Source organism: Echinops telfairi, unplaced genomic scaffold (genome assembly GCF_000313985.2).
Source record: "Echinops telfairi isolate 266 unplaced genomic scaffold, ASM31398v2 ScPeMD7_7427;HRSCAF=8465, whole genome shotgun sequence".
Lineage (NCBI taxonomy): Eukaryota > Metazoa > Chordata > Mammalia > Afrosoricida > Tenrecidae > Echinops > Echinops telfairi.
Genome location: NW_022111327.1, coordinates 7,147,269 through 7,170,210, shown reverse-complemented (window position 1 = coordinate 7,170,210; position 22,942 = coordinate 7,147,269). Strand labels below are relative to the sequence as shown.

Genomic DNA, 22,942 nt, shown 5'->3' with positions numbered 1-22,942 from the left:
TCTCAGAAACAAAAAGAAGTGAAGTCAGGTACGTGGGGCAAGAGAGGCATGCTGTCTTTTGCCAAAAGCAGGTGCACTAAGATGGCTGCGTGAGTGGGTGCTTTGTCGTGGTGGCAAAACAAGTCCCGTTTGCCACAAATCAGGCCTTTTTTGTCGCACACTGTTACACAATGTTTTCAGAACCTCTAAATAGAAAGCTTGGTTAACAGTCTGACCTGGTGGAATAGACTCCAAATGCACTGCAAGTTGACATTTTCGACATTTTGTCTAGGAAGGTGATCGATGTCCAGAACAAGGTTTGTCATCAATCGACATTTCATTGTTTTTGAAATGAGAAAACCACTTGTGCACTTGAGTTTCTCCCTTAGTGCTGTCCTTGTAAGCCGTGTTCAACATCATAATAGTTTCTGTGGCATTTTTCCCAAACATGAAACGCAATTTCACAGATATATGCTTTTCTCTAAAATCAGCCATCACAAAAAATGAGGTTCAAGTGAAACTGCTTTTAGGAAAAAATTCACTGACCAGAAAGAACTTTGCTGGGCAATGCCACTGGGTACACTAATTCAGAGTGAGTTGCTGGATGCTTGGCTAGCAGGAAAAATATGTACTACGAAAGCTCTGTTCCACCCAGCACAATTCCGGGGTTTTTTGGCACCCCCATGTATATACATGAGGGAGGCGTCAAAAAAATGTGCAGGAAAATTCCATTCACTATGATCCCATTTATATTTTAATTCCATTTTCCATGAATATTTTGTAGCATATTGAGTTAGTTAATTGTGCCAACCTGGACGATAATCACATGTGGGGCTGGTTGAAAGGTGGAGGGATAAATGGGTGGTGAAGCCTCGCCTTTCTAGTTCTCGGGTCTCTTGTTTTGTGATGGTTGCACCGGGTGCAGCTGCCTTAGCAGTGCCCTGCTTCAGCTTGCAAGATTGACTTCCTACAAGACATCCCCAAGGAGAAGCTACATGGACCTATCCTGATGCAGTCCTGGGTGCTGGAGCAGCTGTGTGGAGACCCCTCCTAGTTCTGAGATGCTTATTTGTTCATTGATTCAGCTTTCCTCCTGCAGTCGGCATCATTGCCTCTGTTTTTTGAGGTGGAGGACTTTGTGGACTGGTGTTGGGTATGGGTTAATGTTGGACTTGTGGGCTTGGGCAGCATTGGGTTGGGATGTTTTCGTGATGCACATTTTCTTTACATAAAACTCTCTCTTATACATGAGTTGCTATGGATTTGTTTCTCCAAAGTACCTAGACTAATACACATATCTGTGTGTGTGTGTGTATTCAAACCCAAACTCATATTCATATATATACTCAAACTCTCTGCCATCAAGTCAATTCTGACAGATAGTAAGTCTGTAGAAAGAGTAGACCTGTCCCTGTGAGTTTCCAAAACTGTAACTCTTTACGGGAGTAAAAAGTCTCATCTTTCTCCCATGGAGTGGCTGGTAGTTTTGAACTACTGACCTTGTGTTTAGCACCCCAACTTGTAACCCCCTACACTACCAGGGCTCCATTTCCAAGAAAGAAATATGAGTCTTTCCACTCCCATAAAGCATTTCAGTCTCAGAAATCCGCAGGGGCAGTTCCACTCCATCCTATAGGGGTCGTTATGAGTCAGCATTGACTTGATGGCAGTGATAAGTGGGTATGTTTATATATACATATTTTTTCTTGCATTGGTATGGCAGGGGAGATAGGGATTTATGGTAAAATATTGTTAGTTGCCTTCTGTAATTGCACCTTTCAAATCCATTCTGCCTTACTCATCAAAAGAACAGATTCAGAAGAGAGACTGTGAGAGTGGGATGCAACATCGATGGGGAAGTATCCTGTTCACAATTTATGTTGCATTTCTTCCCTTTTGCTGATTCTGTGGAACTACATTTCCCTGATCGCCACTATTGACCTGACTCTGTCAGCTGCCAGTGGCAAAGAGGATTCACCTAGATTAGGTAGCTACTTCCTGTTCCTTTCTCCAGACTTGGAAAAATGGAGAAAATTTACTTTCCACTAACGGTTTCTTAGAACACAGTGGTACAGAATGTTCAGAAGTAGGAAAATTCCTCTGAAAGCTATGTCTGGTTACCCTCAGATAAACATTTCCATTAATATTTCATCTCATTTTGAGCTCCTTCCCAGCTTGTAGTATTTTTTTCAATGTATGTAGGTGGCCTCAAACCATATGTGAAAACTATTTTCCAAAACCATTCCGTCTTTGTCTTACTATGAACGATTTCCTTATGTCCTTGCCACTGAGCAGCAGCTTCTCTAAAATGGCTCAAATGCCCCTTTCTACAGTTTGATTTTCCCCACATTATGCTGATATCTTATGTCCTTTGGGGAGCCCGTACATGTTTTAATACCACATTTAAGAATGAAATTGACTATTTCTTCACAGTGTGTCTCTGTATTTATTGCTATTTTTAGATAATATGCATTGAATGTTCCCATAGTCACTGCTCTGTACAAAGCAGTTATCACACATGAGAGGCAGTCTCTTGCTCACAGGGATTTTTATTCAGTCCCAGTCTACTTTAAAATGCTAAGCTTCCCAGGTTCTTTTTCCCATTAAACACGGCTTTTAAGTGTTTTAGTGATTTTTCATTCAGACACGTGACCATTGTAACAGCTTTGGATGGACATTTGTAAATGGCAAAAGAGTCCTAGATTGTTAAGGGGTAGTTTTATCCTGATGTTTTAAAATCTGCTTTCTTCCATCTCCAGCCACCTGCCCTAAACACAGTGGGGGTTGCAAAGCAGATTGCGGGCGTCTCTTTGACACAACTACTTCCCTGCAGTAGTGTACTCTCCCAAGTAAATGTTGCCTCGGATAAGGAAGGAACAGGGAGAAGGCAGGTGATTCTGAATCTGCTCTACCTCTTATGAGGGCTCTTGAGAACACATGTTCAACAGTGCTTCAAATTCAGAGAATGTTAAATCTGGAAGAGACTGTCAGACTACATACTGTACCCTGAATGTCCTATACATTTTTACATCTCCATGTCCTTGCTCACGGAGTGCCTTTCCCCCCAGCTAGCCTGGAAAAGCATCACTTTTGTACTAGCATCCCACTCTCTGAATGCAACACTGAGTGTACAGCATCCTAAGAAGCACTGTTATGATTTTCCTGCACTATGCATATGCATGCCTTGCAACATATTACATATTTTTCCATTTGTGTTCCTTTTCTCTACACTGTAAATTTGGAATGCTTGCTTGAGCAGATAAGATTACATTATGAGTGATGTTGGATAAATAGATAGTTGAAGGTAAATGTACTTTTAAATTACTTTCCATTTGTAGTGTTTTTGTTAGGAAATGAACTAACTCACAATTTTAGATTTCTCACTCGAATCGCTGAAGAAGAAAATATATGACTTAGTTGTGCTTTGTAGAGAAGTCATTATGGTATTTTCAAGACCTATAATTATGTGTGTTACAGTATGATTGACTTTCTTCTGATGCTGCCAAAGGGCCTCTTAGGTGTTATTATGGGAGAGGATCAATATTGTACTGTCCAGAAAAACTGTTGTTGACATTCACTGGAACAAATTAGAAAGTGACAAATAAAGAGGCAAAATTCATCTTTAAAAATAATGCATGGTCAGGCATCAAAGAACAAAAAATCATATCATTGTGAATGAGGGGCAGGGCAGAGGAGTAGAGGCCCAAAGCCCATCTGTAGGCAACTGGACATCCCCTTACAGAAGGGTCTCAGGGAGGAGACAAGCCAGTCAGGGTGCAGTGTAGCACTGATGAAACGTAGAACTTTCCTCTAGTTCTTTAATGCTTCCTCCTTCCCTTCCCCCACTATCATGATCACAATTCTACCTTACAAATCCAGCTAGACCAGAGGATGTACATGGGTACAGATAAGAGCTGGAAACACAGGGAATCCAGGACAGATAAACCCCTCAGGAACAATAATGAGAGTAGCGATACCAGGAGGGGAAGGGGAAGTTGGGTAGAAAGGGGGAACCAATCACAAAGATCTACATATAACCTCCTCCCTGCGGAAAGGACAACAGAAGAGTGGGCGAAGGGAGACGGTGGACAGTGTAAGATATGACAAAACAATAATTATAAATTATCAAGGGTTTATGATGGAAGGGGGAGCGGGGAGGGAAGGGAAAAATGAGGAGCTGATGCCAAGGGCTCAAGTAGAAAGCAAACGTTTTGAGAATGATGATGGCAACAAATGTACAAATGTGCTTGACACAATGGATGCATGTATGGATTGTGATAAGAATTGTAAAAGCCCCCAATAAAATGATTTTTTTTTAATAAAATGATTTTTAAAACATAAATAATTCATGGATTTTAGGACACTAGTATATGTATAATGGAGCCCTGGTAACACTGTCAGGTTAAACATTGGACTGCTAACCTCAAGGCTAGCAGTTCAAACCCACCAGTCACTCTCCAGGAGAAACATGAGGGTGTTTGCACCTGTAAAGAATATAGTCTCAGAAATGCTGCAAATCAGGTCAACTCAGTCCTATTGGGTTGCTGAGTCAGAATCGACTTAATCGCAGTGAGCTGGGCTTTGATTATTTGTATGAATAAAGGGAAAAAATGAAAGAAAGTAATGCCATCTTGTTTTCCTAATAAACTGCAAGCAGTCCTCCATTGTGAACATCTGCCTTATGGACAGCTCCTACTTGCCCTTTAATGCCATGCGGATTTGCCCTCACTGTGCCGGAATTCTCAACAAGTTCATCGCAATTACCTTTACTTTCTGCGTGTGCAGCTGTTTCTTTGAAAAAGGGTTGAGCCGTTTCTTGCACTAAACCATACCCAATCCAACCCACAACCATCAAGTTGACTCCAAATGAGTGGCTCAATAGGGCAGAATAGAGCTATTGCCATGGATTTCTAAGGCTGTAAATCTTTGTAGGAGCCAACAGCCTCATTTTCCTACTTTGGAGCAGAAAACTGCATTGTCCTACTCTGGAGAGGCTGGTAGGCTTGAACTGCCAACCCTTTGGACCTTAGCAGTTCAACACTTACCCGAAAATGCCACCAGGGCTCCTTCATCAGCATACAGGTGTTGAGTAAACCTGTGACCAAGAAGCAGGGTGAGGGGAGGCTGAGGCTAGAGGCCCGAGAATAGGGAGCTGGAATAAGAGACTGAAAGAAGTCAGAGGAGGGCAGAATATACCTGCTCCTTTGGACTTCCAAGGCTATAAATCTTTAATCTTTCTCCCTCAGAGCAACTGTTGGGTTCAAGCTACTGATCTTGCAGTCAGCAGCCCCAATGTGTAACTAAGAATTGTCTGAATCTGACCCAACTTCCCTACAACCCCTTAAAGATAGAGATGGGAATGAATCGTGCATGTAACCCAGGTACTGCCTATATGTTCACTGCCGTCCAGTCCATCCTGACTCGTAGTGACCCTCTAGGACAGAGTCGAACTGCCCCCTGTGGGGTTCTGAGACTGGAACTCGTGAGGGAAATAGAAAGCCTCTTACTGGTGGTTTCAAACTGCTGACTTTGCACTTTGCACACAACACATAACCCACTACGCCAACAGGGTTCAGTGCTGCCGAATCAAGAGAAAATTCTCCACTGTAACTTTTAGAATCGTTCCCTGGTTTATAGTCATTATGTTGGGGGAAACTTCTCTTCTCATCTTGGCAATCAGTCGGAACTCAGCATAATTGAAATGTTTTGGGTGGGTAATACAGCACGTGAACAGGATACCTTTTCACCCAACTGCTGATGCCTGGCTAGAGGGTATTTTAAGATAAGAGTGGCTGTAGTCTCCAAATCCATCCATACATACACATATATGTGTATGTTTGTGTGTATATGCATGTATGTATATGTATAGTCTCCATACATATATATGCATATGTATAGATAGATAGTGTGCGCGCACACACACATATATTATGGTATGTCACAGTATAATTTAAAATTTTAGAATGTGGAAATATTACACCAGCAATACGGTGAACACTCATATTAGCATGCACCACCCTAACTCTAGGATATTTGTCATTTCAAAGAGTCTTAAGATGTTTAAATTATTTTATTTCCTAACAATTGATGCAGACTGAACTATTTATTGAGGACGTCAGTGACTTGCTGGGGAATTCAAGCATCTTTATTAAACTTCATTTGAAATGACATGGTTTCTTTATGGCCTTTTATGAATAATGTATAAGTTTATCGTTGCTTCTTGACAAGTGCTTTGTTAACATTGCCATTAGGAGCCCTGGTGGTACAGTGGTTAAAGTGGCTCAGTAGTTTACCAAAACCTTGGTGAATTGAACTTGTAGACATCATTGTATTTCCTGTAGGACTTTTCACAGTGCTCAACATATTCAGTATTTGTTGAAATTGTTGACTTTCTCCCCTACTTATCTAAGTTAGATTAATGAAACCATCTATATAACGTGAGGTTTAAATAATCATACCATCAACCAAAGTGGTTAAGACACTAGTCAAGATTGCCCAGGTGTGACTACCTACTACATTATCTGTTAACTCCATAGCTACTTCATCAATAAAATCGGGACGATAGTGATAGCATCAGCCTTCTAGAGTTGTTAATGAGGAGTCAAATAACTAATTTAAGACATTTATCATGGTACGTAACATAGGATATGCTCAATAAAATGTAGCTATCATTATTCTGAGTTTGATCCTATCAGACTAGACTCTGAGACCCTTGAGGGTCTGTTTGTTTGTTTGTTTGGTGTATCTCAATTATTTAACCTTGAACAGTAAGCATCAATAGATATTTGTTTGAATTTATTTAACCATATTTTTTAATGTTTCATTACAGCCCACTGTTTGTAACATGGAAGATTGGTCGAGACAAAAGATTGCGTGGATGCATAGGTACTTTTTCTGCCATGAATTTGCATTCAGGACTCAGGGAGTACACACTTACCAGGTGAAGACCAATTTTTGTTACCACTGCTTCTACATTTAAAAGAAAAGTTTATGAAATTTGAACTTGATACTTAAACTTTCTTTCCTTTACTGAATTGTTAACATCTTGACTCCTTTATTGTCAATTTTTCCCTCTGTGACCATTTTCCTTATCGCTAGTATAAGGCCGTTTATATCGGCCGTAAGACATTGTGATTCTGTGCATTCTGACCTAGATGTTCTCAAGTGCTTATTTTTTTCTGCCTTTTAGTGACCAGCTTGTTTTATATAATTTGAAAATCTATAACCAAATATCCATGGGTTATCCAAATGTATTACTTTACATAATAATCATCATTATGTCTTCCTAGCAAGTTTTTTTAAATTAGTTAATGTCTGTTTCATTTTAGGCACTTTGCTTTTCTTTTTAATGTACTTTAAAAATTGAAGAGAGAGCCTGAAAAGAGTGATGCCGTAGCCTGGCAGCATAATCATTCACATTCACACTTCACCCAGAATTAATTATAACTTACTGATTTTGTTTCATCAAACACAATGACAAATAATGAATACCTCATTATGGTTGTTAAAACGAAGTTCCTAATTTTTGAACTCACAAAAAGCGATCTAGCATGCCATCTGATTTGCTTTTGTTCACATTCAGATTTCTAGTAACTTGTGTTCCAAAATTATTTCAAGAGAAGAAAATTCCTTTAATAAAAAAGCTATTAGTAAAGGAATTTCCTGTTTTTGTTCATATGTTAGGGTGATTATCTGATATGGGTTCTATAGTTTCAACATGCACTGTCTGCCCAGCAAGAAATTGGTCCCTGCTGACTATTGGTATGTGGGACAAGTTACTTAAAGGAAAGTAGTAATTATAATATTTTGTTCTATGTACTTAATAAAGATGTTAGGTGAATGAAGTAATACATGAAGAGTCAATGCTGTGAAATTGTTCATTATTTGACTGAAAGATTGCATAAATACAGGTTTATAGCACCAGTTAATAAAATGCTGGTGACTGAGTTTAGTATTTTCCCATTTGGAAGTTGGGGGGCTGACGGAGGCTTTCTCTTCCTATAAAAGCTACGTCATACTCACCAGAGAAGTTCAGAATTGACTCAATGGTAGGGAGTTTGGCTTTTTCAGTTTATTTGGAAGCATGCATTGGCTCACGGGTGCAGGGTTTTCCTAAGTAAGTCCAAAAAGAAAAGCAGTGGCTTGGAGGGTCACAGTTATTTCTTAGAATCAAGGAGTTTCAACTTTATTTACTAACATACAGGCAATAAGGGGGTCAAAATGCATATTCTTGAAATAACTGCATTTTATTTAAAGATAGATTAAGTGCTAGTCTAGTGGAACTTTTGGAGCATAATGACTTACATGTTGGCCTACTAACCACTAGGTCAGCAGTTCAAACCCACCAGCTGCTCTGAGGGCTTTCTGCTCCCTATAAAGATTTGTAGCCTCAGAACCCCACCGGGGCAATTCTACTCAGTCCTATAGTATTACTATGAGTTGACTCGCCTCGATGGCAGTAAATTTCAAGTGACTAAATATTAGTCTAACTAAGCATGTTAGATTTTTACTTTTTCCTTACATGCATGAAGTAGAGCAGGCACATCTTGAGATGTTACCCAGTTTTGTCAGTGACTGTCTTTTTCTGGGACAGGTGCAGATGTAATTACTCTTGTAATAACGAATCAAAAGCAATTTATTATGCATTTTCAAAAAAACCTGTTCTGCGGAACACTGGTTATTTAGCATTCTATGGAAAAGGGATCCTTAATGCCCAATAAAATTGGGAAATATTGGTTAAGCATTTAAACAGCTCCTCTACTCACCGCAGGACTTCTTGGAACCTTGTATGTTAATAAGCTTGTGTCTCTGAGAGAAAGATACAGAATACAGTATTCCCAAGACTTCCACCGATTGCCAAAACCTCCTCACTGTTTCAAGGAACCCATGTTGAGAAGCACACATCAGCAATATAGTTCTAGTTGTTTTAATACTTGCGGAGTCAGAGTTGATAATATAGGAATGCTTTGTACTTTCTCTGCCAGTTGTGAAATCCATTATCAAATATTACGCACTTCAGAATCGTTAGTAGTACTAGCTGTAGTCATAACAAGCTTTTGTCTTAAAAATGTGAGCATCTTCTGCCTACATTGCTATGAGATGAGAACATCTAATTTTTCCATGTTCCTGAATCGACCTCGCAGGGAAATGACAAATTGCACTATATTTTTCTTATAATAATGTGATTCCAAATGAGTTGTACAGATAGTTGGACTTGGAAATTTGCCTGCATGTGCATTCCTCATTACAGTCATCATATTGTATGGCTCTTCCTGTTTACAGTATAACTTTTTCCTGACAGTTCTAGACAACTTCCTCAAATTGTACATTGTATACTAGAGGTATATGTGTGTGTATACGCACACACATAGGCATGTCTGCTTTTACTCCCTATTGTTGTTGGACTTCATTTCTTTTGCTTATTCCTAGAGAATTTATGCTTCACTGCTTCTTGACCTCAAAATCAGGTTACTGTAATATTGTGGAAATCATATGCTAATATTGCTTCAACAAATCAAGTGTTTGTTTGGAAGAGATGAACTACAGAAAACATATCTTAATATATATTTGTACTCTTTTCTGGACTCATTTTAGGGTCAAAACCTGTAAGATGTCATTTAACAAAGTCACAGTATAATGTTTTCCTGTCCAATACTGTGCTTATGCTTTCTACATAATCTTATTTTGATGATGATTCTATTCACTGAGAACTTACATGTCACACACTGGGCTGAGGAGTTTATATGCATAGTCCTCTTAATAACTTTTAGGTGTTAATATTCACATTGTAAAAATGAGGAAACTGAGGTTTAGAGACTTTGAATGATGTACACATTTACACACCCAATCACATTCAGGCTGCCTGGCTGTAAAAAAAAAAAAAAAAAGACATGTACTACCCTGCTACATTCCAGATAAAACAGAAATAACTTCCACTGATGGACATAAGCTTGGCCGTGGACATCTGGGAACTTATCTGTTCTCTATTTCATAACACTTTTAGGACTTTTTAAAAATTTCACTCCAAACTCACTGCCATCGAGTTGATTCTGACAGATATGATCTTATAAGACAGGGTAGAACTGCCCCTGTGGGTTTCTGAGACTGTCACTCTTTGCAGGAGCACAAAGCCTCATCTTCCTCCCAGTGAGTAGCTGGTGGAGATGAATGGCTGTCCTTGCAATTGGTAGCCTAACGCATAATCCGCTATGCTTCCAGGGTTCCTCACTAAATCCCAAAACCAAATCCACTGCCACTGAGTAGATATTGACTCACAGCGACATTCTAGGACAGGGTAGAACTGCTCCTTGGAGTTTGCAAGACTGTAATAGTTTACAGGAGTAGAAAATCCAGTGTTTCTTCTGAGAGGCCGCTGGTGGTTATGAACTGCTGACCTTGCGGGTCACAGCCCAACATGCAACCATTATACCACCAGGGCTAAGGTTACTTACTACTACGTAGAACATTGAAATTACATACATAGTTTGAAATGTATTCTACTGTATATCCACAATACAGCTTCCTGAAAATAATGAATTCAAAAGCAGGTTAATATATTTTGAAAATCCTGGGTTAAGATTTCTTCAAAAAAACTAGTTAAGAGCTAAGATTGTAACTTTGGAACATTATATTTGAAAATCCAGGAAATCTATAGAGTGGATTATTCAAAGGGTACACTTAGGATTGTTAGGTCTATTTAGGGGGCGGGGGAAGGACTTAGATTAATATTTTACTAAAGGATGGTGCCTTTATAAATACTCTTTAATATTTTATTAAACATAATGCCTGTTATAAAAATATATTACTCTATGATGTTATATTCTTTCGCTTTGTGTGTTTCAATTTGAATAGTAATTTAATATTATAGAATATAATAATTGGTGATTCTTCGATTCTGGTCTTTCAAACTTAAAACCCCACAAAACACACAAGGTACAAATAAGATCAAATGAACTCAGAGAGTTGAAGGGGAAGAAAAGAGAAAATGAAACAAGCATGAAAATCAAAACTTTTCCAGATGTAGGTATTTTTTAAAAAATCCTAACACCTAGTTCTTTATTCATCACGTGTTATCAAGTAGACTTTACTTCAATTTTCAGAGTGTTACATAGATATATCCTTTCTTCTTTTAGAGAGCTAATCGGTTTATAAAAGCTAGTAATCTAACTTGCTCCTAAACTCCAAACTCCCTGCCATCAAGTCATTACTGATTCACAGCAACCTTCGATAGGTCTGAGGAGAACTGCCTCTGTGGGCTTCTGAAATGGCAAATCTGTGTGAGGGTCAAAAGCCTCTTTCTCCCACAGAGCATCTGCTGGTTTCAAACTGCTGACCTTTTGATTAGGTGCCCAGTATGTGACCACTACGCCATCAAGGCCCCTGATCAAGCATGCTAGTGGCTTCTTATTTCTCTAAAACTTAAAATGGCAAATAACTAATGACATTTGAAATGAATGGCTGTCCTAGATTAAATATTTGTAAACACTGTCTTAAAATTAAAATGCTTGTCGTCATCAAGTTGTATGTTCTCATAACTTTTGATTGATTTTAGATTGAAATATATATATATTTATATATACATATATATAAATATCTATCTATCTATCTATCTATCTATCTATCTATCTATCTATAGAGAGAATTCCCTCACAATTTTAAAAACTCATAGGTTCTTTGTAGACTATCTTGAGCACTTTGGGAGAATTACACTGCTCAGCTATTAGATAGACTTTTCTTTCTCTATATTTGGAGACTATGTGAAAGCAGGAAAAGCCATTGCCACCAAGTCGATTCGGGCTCATTGTAACCCTGTAGGGCAGAGTCGAGCTGCTCCCAGGGTTTCTGAAGCTGTACAGCCTCTGTGGGAGCAGAAAGGCTCATCTTCTTCTGGTAGCAGAGCTGGGGAGTCTGGTCTGCTAACCTTACGAAGATGAGAACAAATGGGAAGCAGAATTATTAGTTCCCCAGTTCCCCCAACCTTCCCTGCATGAGAATGAAGAGAATGTTCTAAAGCTGATTGTGGCGATGATTGTATCACTCTTCTTGATGTGATTGAACCATTGGATTATAAGATGTGTGAATTTCATGCCAATAAAACTATTTTTAAAAATTAGTGACCAACTAAAGCCCACAAGTCACTCTGTGATTCTTGGCTAAAACTTCAGAGAATCCTTATGGTGCAACGTTTAAGCAGTCAGCTGCTAACGTAAAGGTGGACAGTTCAGACCCACTCAGCTGCTCTATCAGAGAAAAGACCTGGCAATTTCCTTCCTTAAAGATTAACCCATTGCCATCAAATTGATTTTGATTCACACAATCCTCTATAGACTTCCTGAAACTATAAATGGTTGAGGAAGCAGACAGCCTCGTCTTTCTCCTGTGGTGTGGCTGGTGGGTTTGAACCATAAACCTTGTGGTTAGGAGCTCAACATTTAACCCACAATGCCTCCAGGACTCCTTTCTGTAAAGATTACAGCCCAGAAAACTCCATGGGGTAGTTCTACTTTGTCCTAATGGGTCCAGATAAATTCTAATTGACTCCAAGGCACAAGAGGCGTGCAGTAGCCTTTGTGCCCAGTTGAAGAAGAGTTTCCTGTGTGCATTTATGGCTTCTCCGTGATTCTTTTCGTCTCTTGTATGACTTAGTAACATAATTCTATGGAAAAAAGAATTAAGACTAATATAAATGAATACAAACATCTGAGTCAAAGAAGATTGCTTAAATTTCTGGCTAAGCCAGTGCCCTATTCTGTGCAGGTCTATTGATGTAAATTCAATTTGGCAGTAATTTTTGTAGAGTATGTAAGTGATTCATAGATGTGCTCTTATTTAGTAAATGGCAGTGTGATTTATCACCACATTTAAAAGACATTCTTTTCTTTTTGTTTGCTCAGTTCTACCTAAACCTCTTGGCAATGAAAGAACTATGCAAGTGGGGGAACTAGTTGACACTTGATTCTGAGCTCTGGTTACTCTTCACTTAGCGACTATCTCTGACATTCTGCATCTTTGACACTAGTAAAAAATCTCTCCGACTATTTTTGTGTACAAACCTGGATTTTCTCCCTGTGATTATCTCCTGGCCCGCAGAGCCCCCAAGTTGCTCAAGCTCACAGCTGAAGGAACCAGCTCTCCTCAAGACTTTTGACAGATCCCATCCCCACTGCCTGACCACCATTGCTTCTCCTCTAACTGAGATAGACTTGGAGGGAGCCCTTCTGTCAATGGTTTTTGAGTGGCCAGAGGGGCCCAGGAGGAAGCAGAGATGGGGGAGATTGCTTCTTCATTTCTTCTCTACTCAAGAGTTCTGGAGGAACCAAATCCTACAGCAGGAAGGGTATTGTGGGTAATTTGGGGCTTGAGAGCGGCAGGAGAAGTCAGTCGCTCCCTTCAACCCTGAGGGCCGGATGGTGAGCGCCTCTTCCAAGCAGCTGTTCATCTCCAGACTCTTGGTCTCAAATTATAAGCCCTTCAAAACCAGCAGCACATTTCTTGTGTCATGGGATCCTCCCCAACTTAAGGGGTGGCAGCAGGTGGCTGGGCTGCAGAAGAGACAGCTGCAGGGGGTATGGGTATGAGCAGCAAACCCCACCGATCATCTTGACCCTGGCCCTGCCATTTGCGTGAGCCCTCAAGCCAGTAACTGCGTCTCGAGGACTGTTGAGCCCTAGGCTCGCTGTCGTGGCGTTCTCACTGGCAGGCCTTTGGGGTCCAGAACACAGTGGTGCTGGGGGTACCGGCGTTCTGACGTTCCAGCCTCCATGTGCTCTTCCACCTCACATAAAGCCTGCTCTCTGGCCAACTCATGTTAAGTGAGGAATGGGTGTACTGCTTGCTTCTGAGAACTTTTAGCAGCAGAGGTGTATTCTTTTCTAGGGAACAGGTGACCACAGACATGGTGATGTGTTTTCTTTGGGGAGTGTTGTTGTGAGTGAGTGAGTGAGTGAGTAGGCAGAAAGGTGGAGATTGTTTGCAGGTCAGAAATGTTCACTTTCTTTTAGGCTTTCTGAGACATTAAAAATAGTCAACAAAACGATGTTATGGCTTTCAAAGCTTCTAGCTACTGTGGGTCTTTCTGAGTTCACTATCTTTGTTGTAAACAGATTTGTTCTTGTATTTTGGTGGTCTGGATGTTTATAGCAAAAACATAGACCAATTCAACAGATTGTGCATGCACACTTCGGTGATTACACGTTCAAGTTGTGTAGCTGTGCTCATCCTCCTCTTCTGAGTTGTTCGTTCATTAGCATAAACTCACTGCCCCCTCAGGGTCCTAGCTAATCTTTGCAGTTGCTGTTGTCAATTTGATCCCATGTGAGTACTGCTTAAAAAAGCACAATGCTCGAAGCAGGCCCTTTTCCCTGTTTCTTTTCCATTCCTTCCTTTCTTCCTGCTGGCCTGCCTGCCTGCCTTTTTTACCAGTGAAGCTAAACTAGTGTTTCATTTGAAGGCATCTTAATCATGTGATGGTCAGTGGTTCAAAGGCACTAGGTGCTCCATGGAAGAAAGGCAAGGCTTCCTGCTCCCTTCAAGATGTAAAGTCTTAAAAAGAAAAGGATGTAAAGTCTTGCCAGGCATCACCTCGTTATTTTGTTCATGGAGGGAAGGAGCCACACAGTTCATGTCTTCCAACTATTTAGGACTTTCCTTCTTCCTTTTTCCAGTTGAATAGAGACCAATTATTGTGCCGTGGATGGCTGCTTGCAAGCTTGTAAGTCCTCAGGCCCTCTGCAGTGAACGAGAAAGTAGACAGCTAACAGTAGGCATGCGATTAGGTCAGTTATCTACGCTGTCCTATGAAACTGTTATCCTAAACTTCTAAACGAGGAAACCATATTCAGGGAGGTGTTTGATTGTACATTAGCAGCCTAAGCAGCTACTCTATTTTGTCACTGTTATAAAAAATCTATCACAAATGTTAGCAATTCAAGTTTTTTCTAGTGTACAACTTATTGACAGAATTTCTAATAATCGACTGTGTTGATTATTAGACAATCCATAGCATTGCCTCTGAGTAATCAATATGAGTTTTCCATCACCAGTTTTCCATCACCCTTTAAGCCCTGACCTCCAACTTCTGTTAGCCACTAATAAATTTTGGTCTCTCTGATACTCCAAACTATAACCTACTGCCATCGAGTTCACTCCGAATCATTGCAGCCCCTGTGTAGACTTTCTGAGACTATCGATATGGTGGGATAGACCTGTGAAACTTGTGGTTTAGTGAAATCTCTGTACATTTGCTTTGTCTTGTCTTTCGATTTAAGTCAGATCATATAATATCTGTCCTTTTGTGATTGACTTATTTTTTTTAACATAAATGTAAATGTCTTTAAGCTCCAGCAATAGTTAAGGATTCCAGTTTCTCCTTCTACATTCTTGCCAACCTTTGTTTGTTTTTTTTTAAACCAATGTTCTATTTTTTTTTCTTTGTTAAATATATTTTATTTTATTTTTTCTTTTTATTAATCAATTTATTGGGGCTCATACAATTCATCACAATACATAGATCAATTGTGTAAAGCACATCTATACATTTGTTGCCCTCATCATTCCCAAAATTCTCTTGCCTCTTGGGTTCCCGGAATCCGCTCATTTTCCTTTTTTTTTTTTTCCCCCTCCCCTTCCCTTCCTCCTCCCCTTTCCCCCATGCACCCTTAATAATTTATAAATTATTATTGTATCTTATATTACACTGTCCGGCGCCTCCCTTCACCCACCCCGCTGCTGCCCAACCTTTGTTATATCATGTGATTTTGTTTGCCTGTTTCTTTCCATATTAGCCATCTTAGTGAGAGTGTAATGGCATCTTCTTGTGATTTCGATTTGCCTTTCTCTGATGGCTAATGATGGATGTATTTGATTGCTATTTGAATACACTTTTTGGTGAAATGTCTATACAAGTCTTGCCCATTTTATAGTTGGGTTTTTTATCTTCATGTTGTTAAATTGTTGAAGTTTTATATATGTTTTGTTTATTAGATTCTTGTTAGATGGGTGGTTTCCAAAGATACCCTCCCAATTAGTAACTTGTCTTTCTCTTTTTTGGTAAAGTCTTTTGATAAATAAATAAAAGATTATAAATTTTATGAGGTCCTAGTCACTTCTTTTTATCATTTGCTGTTTTTGCTGTTGTTATTATATTAGTTAATCCATAGCATTGCCTCTGATTATTCTCCTAAGCGTTTTATGGTTTTACTTTGTACCAACTACCACTGAATCAGTTCCTACTAATAGTGACCATTATATAGGATTTCCAAGGCTGTAACTCTATGGGAGCAGATAGCCTCATCTTTCTCTTGTGGTGTGGCTGGTGAGTTTGAACTGTCTACCTTGAAGTTAATAGTCCAACTTTTATCCACCAGAGCTCCTTAGTTTGCACACTTATTTTGTACATCGTGAAGCATGGATCCTGTTCAATTATTTCTAAGTGGAAATGCAATTTCCCTTATACCAAGTAGTGAACAGATTCTTCTTTCCTCATCAAATGGACTTATTAGCACACTTGTAAAAAAAGTCAGTTGATCCTAAATATGTAGATTTATTTCTAGATTCTTATTTCTAGTCTATTCGTCTGTGTGTCAGTTGTTATATTTGTACTAAGTTGTTTTGATGACTGTTGCTATATAAAACCTAAATCTGAACGCACTGCCTTCAAGTCCATTCTGAGCCATAGCAACCTTATAGGACTGGGTAGACCCACCTCTTTGGGCTTCTGAGGCTGTAATTCTTTATGGGAGCAACAGCCTCATCAAAAGATGAGGATTATATTGTACCTTGCAACAACAGGTCAGTTTGAACTGCTGAGCTTGTGATATGTAGCTTAACTCGTAACCCCAGGGCTCCTTTATAGCTGGATCTTATATTTAAAATCAGGAAGTGTGAGTCCTCCTACTTTGTTCTTGTCTTTCAGCATTGATTTAGCTGTTTCCAGCCTCTTGCCTTTCCATATAAAGTTGAGGATTGGTTTTTCTGTTTCTGAAAAAAGGCTGTTAGAACTTTGATCAGAATTTCATTGGATCTATAGATTGCCTTGAGTAGTGTTAACATATTAACAATTTTAAGTCTTCCAATCCAGGAACATGGAGCCTCTTTCTCTTAAATTGTTTTTGTATTGTGGGTTTAGTGAACATTTACAGAGCATATTAGGTTTCAGTTCAATGGTTCATACACATTTTGTTTCGTGAGTTTGGTTGAAAGCCCTTCGATGTAAAAGCACTCATCCCTGCCTCCTTGGATCCATTTCTCTTCATCCTTCTTTCCTGCCCTCTGAGTTTTGCTTTTTGGCAAATGCTGCCCTTTTGGTCCTATATGATTGATGGTACATTCCTCTCTGGTATTATTATTTGCTTTATAGGTCTTATCTATTATTTGCCTGAGTATTGATCCCTGACGTTATTATCAGGCTTGAAGGCTGTCTAAGAGCTATGGTCTTGAGGGTTCCATTAGTCTAGAAACCAGTAGTAATCTGGTCTTTTTTCTGTTGTTGTTTTTTTTTAATTTATTGTACTCCCCCACCCCTACCCCCTTTCAGTACAAGGCTTTCTCCTGTGATGCTGAGCACAGCAGTTGGTAGTGGCAGCCAGGTACCATCTCATTCTTCTGGCCTCCAAGTTGTGCAAGCTGTTGTTCTCATGCTTCCTGAGTTGTTTGGAGTAATTGTTTCCTTCAATCTTTGGTTTTCTTTGCTCTTCTTTGCTCTGGATGAGAACAGACCAATAGATGCATTTTAGATGGCTGCATGTAAGCTTTGAAGACTCCAGTTGCTTCTCATTGAAGTAGGATGTAGAACATTGTCATTGTGGATTATGTTGTACCGGTTGACCTAGTTGTCCCTAGAGATGTGGCCCTAGGTCCCCAAGCCCAAGGGTCATTCCCTCATAGTGTTTGGTTATGGCTACGAAAGTTTGCAGAACTTTGGTCCCTGTATGTTCCATAATATCCTTGGATGTATTTACAGCACATACAAATATATGTGTAGAAGTATCCTCTACCATACTAGTATATACTCATGGGTATACTCCCAGTCACTTTCCCACTTCTGAACATGAAACATTTATATAAGTCTTTTTAAAACTCTTTCAGCAGCATTTTATAGTTTTGATTCTAGAAGTCCTTTGCACCCTTTGTTAGATTTATTCCTATGTATTTTATACATTGGGCTGCAGTTTGAAACCATCAGCCGCTCCAAGGAAGAAAGACGAGACTTTCTACTCCCATGGAGAGTTACAGTCTCAGAAACCTACAGGAGCAATTCTACCCTGACCTATATATATAGGGTTGCTACGAGTCAGAATCTACTTGATGGCAGTGCGTGATTTTATTAACTTAGAGACTACCACAAATGGAATTGTTATCCTAAAAGTAATATGAATTTAAAACCCTATGAGCAGTATAATTATATCACACCCCCTTTCAGGGTAGACAACTTTGTAATAATTCTTATTCTTGATTATTTCTGGTAACTATACTTAGCCCATTATGGGTAATTAGTTTAAACATGTTCTTCCTGTCTTTCTCTTTTTTCTCTCTTATTTAATATTAGTTCTTCTGGTAGCATCACCCAGATTGGTCTTTTTATGAAAAGTAAAGGTGTACATGAGTCAATTCTGACGATTGTCATAGAAGCTCATTCAGGAGGTTCTAAGGCCAGACTATTTTTAGCCAGTGTCAGTGGCAAGGCTCTTAGCTAAAGAATGCTTTTTGGAGAAATAAATTTGATGCATCAAAAATAGTATGCAAAATGAACTTAATTTACTACCTATCCTTTAGTAACTAGACAACACACTTTTATGGAGAAGAGAATGTGTTGCTTTTTAACAAACGGACATGATGGCCTGAATCCCAAATTCATACCTAACTTGATAGTTTCAATGTATAAAATACCAAATGAGAAATTAAAAGTTTGTCAGATTTTATAAGCATTCAATGTAAGATCTAGTGCAGAACCTTGGTTATTTTATGTTCTTATATGTTCTTTACTCAATATTATCCCTGTACTAGCTTAGCTAAATTTAATCTACCAAAAGCCAGTTTAATGCCTTCCTTTGTTAGTCCCTGGAGGTCTGGTGGCATAGTAGGTTATGTGTTGGACTGTCAACTACCAGGTCCAAAGTTCTGAAACAACAAGCACCGTGGGTGAAAGATGAGGCTTTCTATACCCATAAAGAGCTACAGTCTCAGAAACCCACAGGGACAGTTATACATTGTCCTACACAAGTCACTATGACTCAGAAGTAACTAGACGGTAGTGAGTTTGGGTGTGGTTTTTTAGGGGGAGGACGGGTTCGTTAGCCCATGGTTGTACTACTGTACATAAATGAGTTCAAAAGATAGAGCCAGCAGATGCAGAAAGAGAAACTATGGAACAAGAACCAGTCGTAGCATATGAGTGATGGATCCTGAATTTTAAGGACTTGTCTGGATTCATAGAACAACTACTGCCAACGAAATTAAGTGTAGTGAGTATATCAACTTCTAATTTCTTTGTGTGTTTTCCCTCAGAATCTCTAGTTGGAATCCTCCTGTTGCTTTGATTAAGAGCTACAGGCACAATGCCTTTTGTGTTAGTCTCGGTAGACTAGAGAAACAAATTTATAGGCACTCATATGTATGTAAGAGAGAGTTTTATATCAAAGAGTAATTGTATACTAAGAAACACCCCAACCCTGTCCAGATGAAGTCCATAAGTCTGATATTAATCCATATGTCTGATACCAGTCAATAAAGTCCTCTTCAGACTCATGCAACACATGCAGGAAGATCACAGGCCAGTGGGTGGAAAGTCTTATGGATCCAGTGGCAGTGGAAGCTTCTCAGTGCTTGCGTGGGTCTCCATGTGGCTCCTCCAGCTCCAGGGCTCTGGTTCCATCAACATATCTCCATGTGTCTTGTTAGCAGGAAGACTAAGCCCAGAGACTGTGGGTCTGGCCTCCATTGAGTTATTTATTTCCATAGCACCTCCAAATAAGGTCACCAAGCTGTGACTTGATTGACAGGCTAAACCCCACCCCTTCACTCTTAATAGTCTCAAGTTGAGACCAGATTATGTAACTACCACGCCTTTAGACAGAAAAAAACAAATCAAAAATCAGATCCCCTGTCATCAAATTGATTCCAACTCATGGCAGTTCTATATAGGGTTTCTGAGGCTATAAATCTTTCTGGAAGCAGACAGCCTCAACTTTCTCCTGTGGAGTCACAGATAACTTTGAGCCACAGACCTTATGGTTAGCAGCCCAATGCTAACCTAACAGGAGCCCCATTATGAGTTGGGCTGCTAACCAAAATGTTATCAGTTGAAAACCAGCAGTTGCTCCTCAGGAGACAGACGAGGCTTTATTCTCCCATAAAGAGTTACAATCTTGGAAGCCCACCTGGAGTTCTCTACTCTGCCCTGTCAGGTCGTTATGAGTCAGAATTTACATGATGGCACCATACCCTAGGGTTCCTTTTTAGACAGAAAAAAGCCACCTGTGAAGAGAATGTGTGAGAGAAGCTGGAAATGGATTTATGCAGCATCGAGGTTCTTGGTTCCTGAGTTTAATGGATACAAAATAAACTACAAGAAATTGACTCTATTCCTATGCCTGTCCATAAACTTCATCCTACCACTTTGCACCTCTACAAGGCTGATATTCCCAGTTTGAATCATCTTTAACCAGTTCGTCCTGCAAATATGGTCTAAATGTTGGCTTAAGGAGTTTATAATAGAGTAGAAGGGATAAGAAGCTATATAAATAATTACAGCCCAAGTAAAGGAATTTTGGTTTTGGCCTGAGTGACAGGGGTGTAATGCTGGATGAAGAGTACTATAGCTATGACAAGAGTAAATATCTGTTTAAAGCCATTTTTTAAATTACTTCAGTCGGTCCACCCCTAATTCACTTTGAGCAAAGCAAAGCACTTTACATCACTCTAAATTTTGGTTTGTATTTATGGTACATGGGGAGAAAAATCTAACTTTCTGGGATGTGTATAAATCATTATGAGCAAGTTACTACATACCAAGTGTTGGCTCTTTTGAGAAGTTTAGTACACCTATTTTGTAGGGACAAATGAAACACCCCTGGGACAAAAAATGAAAGCTGCAGGAATCGAATATATACACATCATGCTAAACAACAGCTAGACTCAAGATGTAGTATAGCCCGGATGCCTGATAGATGAAGGAAAACAAAATGTAATAGTTCAGATTCTCCTTTCCTTCTATCCTCTTAAAATGAATTTATATTTCAGTACAGTAAATGGATATTTTCCTCTCCCCTGAGAATCATTGCCTGAGGTGTTCTTCATGTGTTTAGATGACAGAGTGAAATGGGAAAGCTAAATTAAAACACAAATATTATAGAAAACCATTATATTAGGTAGAGTCCAAAATCATTAGAGTCCAAAATTATATTGTAGCCACATAAAGCTATATATTTTTTTTGCTTCAGCATTTAGAAAAGAAATATTGGGTCTACCTGTGTTTTTTAAAGCACTTGAGTCATTAGGACTTAGAAGAAGAGATTTATTTTTTAGTTCTCTCGAAGAAGGAGGTTACACTATTCTATTGCTAATGCTCATGATGTATATACCTGTTTACAGTATAATATATATAATATGGTTTCACCACTTTTAAGGTGCCCTGGTAGCTCAGGGATTAAGCATTCAGCTGCCAACTGAAATGTTGGCAGTTCGAAACCCCAGTGGGTCTGCAGGAGAAAAGATCCTGGTGATCAGTTCCCTTAAAAACTAACAGCCTTGCAAACCTATACTCTACAGCAGTGGTTCTTAACCTTCCTAATGCTGAGACCCTTTTGTACAGTTCCTCGTGTTGTGGTGACTCCCCAACCATAAAATGATTTTCGTTGCTACTTCATCACTGTCATTTTGCTACTGTTATGTATCGCGCGACCCCTATGAAAGAATTGTTTGGCCCCCAAAGGGGTCGCGATCCACAGGTTGAGAACTGCTGCCCTATAGGGTCAAGATGAATCACAATTGACTCAAAGGCAATGGGGTTTTGACAACCAGAGACAATGTTACGAGTAGCATAGTACAACCTCTGGCTTATGAATGAGATTCGTTACTACATATGTCTTTAAATTGAATGTGTAGTTAAGTTTTGGGATAGGCGGAATACGGTTCTTACCTAATATTACTGCAAGAAAGGAACCCTGGTGGTGCTCTCAGATGAGTGTTGGACTGCTAACTACAAGGTTGATGTTTCAAACCCACTAGCCCCTTCTAAGAAGAAAGATGAGGCATCTGCTTCCATAAAGATTTACAACCTGAGGTTTGGGGGTTTTGGTCATTTTATAAAATTCAGGCTAGGTAAATCTATAGAGACAATAACTTGGTTGATAGTTCCTTAGGGTTATGACAGGAGAGGTTGGGGAGAAATGGGAGCCACTAGCAGTAAGTGCAAAAATGAAGAAAATTTTCTACAATTGATTGTGGTAATGCTTGCACCTCTTTTTAATATATTCAAAACATTGTATTATGTATGTCAATTACATATCAATAAAACTTTTTTAAAATTTTAAAAAGAGACTTACAACCTCCAAAACCCTGTATAGGGTCGCTGTGAGTCAAAGTCGACCCTGCTCAGTGAGTTTTGTGTGGAAGTGAGTACAGGAGGAGCCCTTGTGGCCCCACGGGTTCAACACTGGACTGCTAACTCAGTAGCCAGCCAGGTGCGCCTCCTTAGAAAGATGTGGTGTTCCCTTCTGTAAAGATGTACAATTCAATGTCATTTCCAACACTTAATAACAATTGCATTAAAAAAAACAAACACAACAGCAAGAATAAGATGTACAGCCTCAGAAACCCTCTGGAGCAGTCTGCTCTGACCTGTGGGGTTGCTGTGAACTGGCATCGACTCGATGGCTTTGAGTGCGGGGTATTTAGTGCAAGAAAGGGCTCAGAGCCCTTTAAATGATTTGAAAAGCTGCACTTGGAGCAATTGAACTTGATTGTG

General features: G+C 39.4%; 1 protein-coding gene across 2 annotated transcripts in view; it reads left to right on the top strand.

The window, feature by feature from the left end:
• AMMECR1 (AMMECR nuclear protein 1) overlaps window positions 1-22,942 on the top strand; it is a 164,789-nt gene that overhangs the window by 69,294 nt on the left and 72,553 nt on the right. Inside the window, exon 2 of one of the 2 annotated variants that reach the window (XM_004710046.2) lies at window positions 6,809-6,919. The exons of the other annotated variant lie outside the window; for it this stretch is intronic. Coding sequence (XP_004710103.1) covers window positions 6,809-6,919 — 111 coding nt within the window. The remainder of the gene's footprint in view (window positions 1-6,808; window positions 6,920-22,942) is intronic. 2 annotated transcript variants of the gene reach the window in all.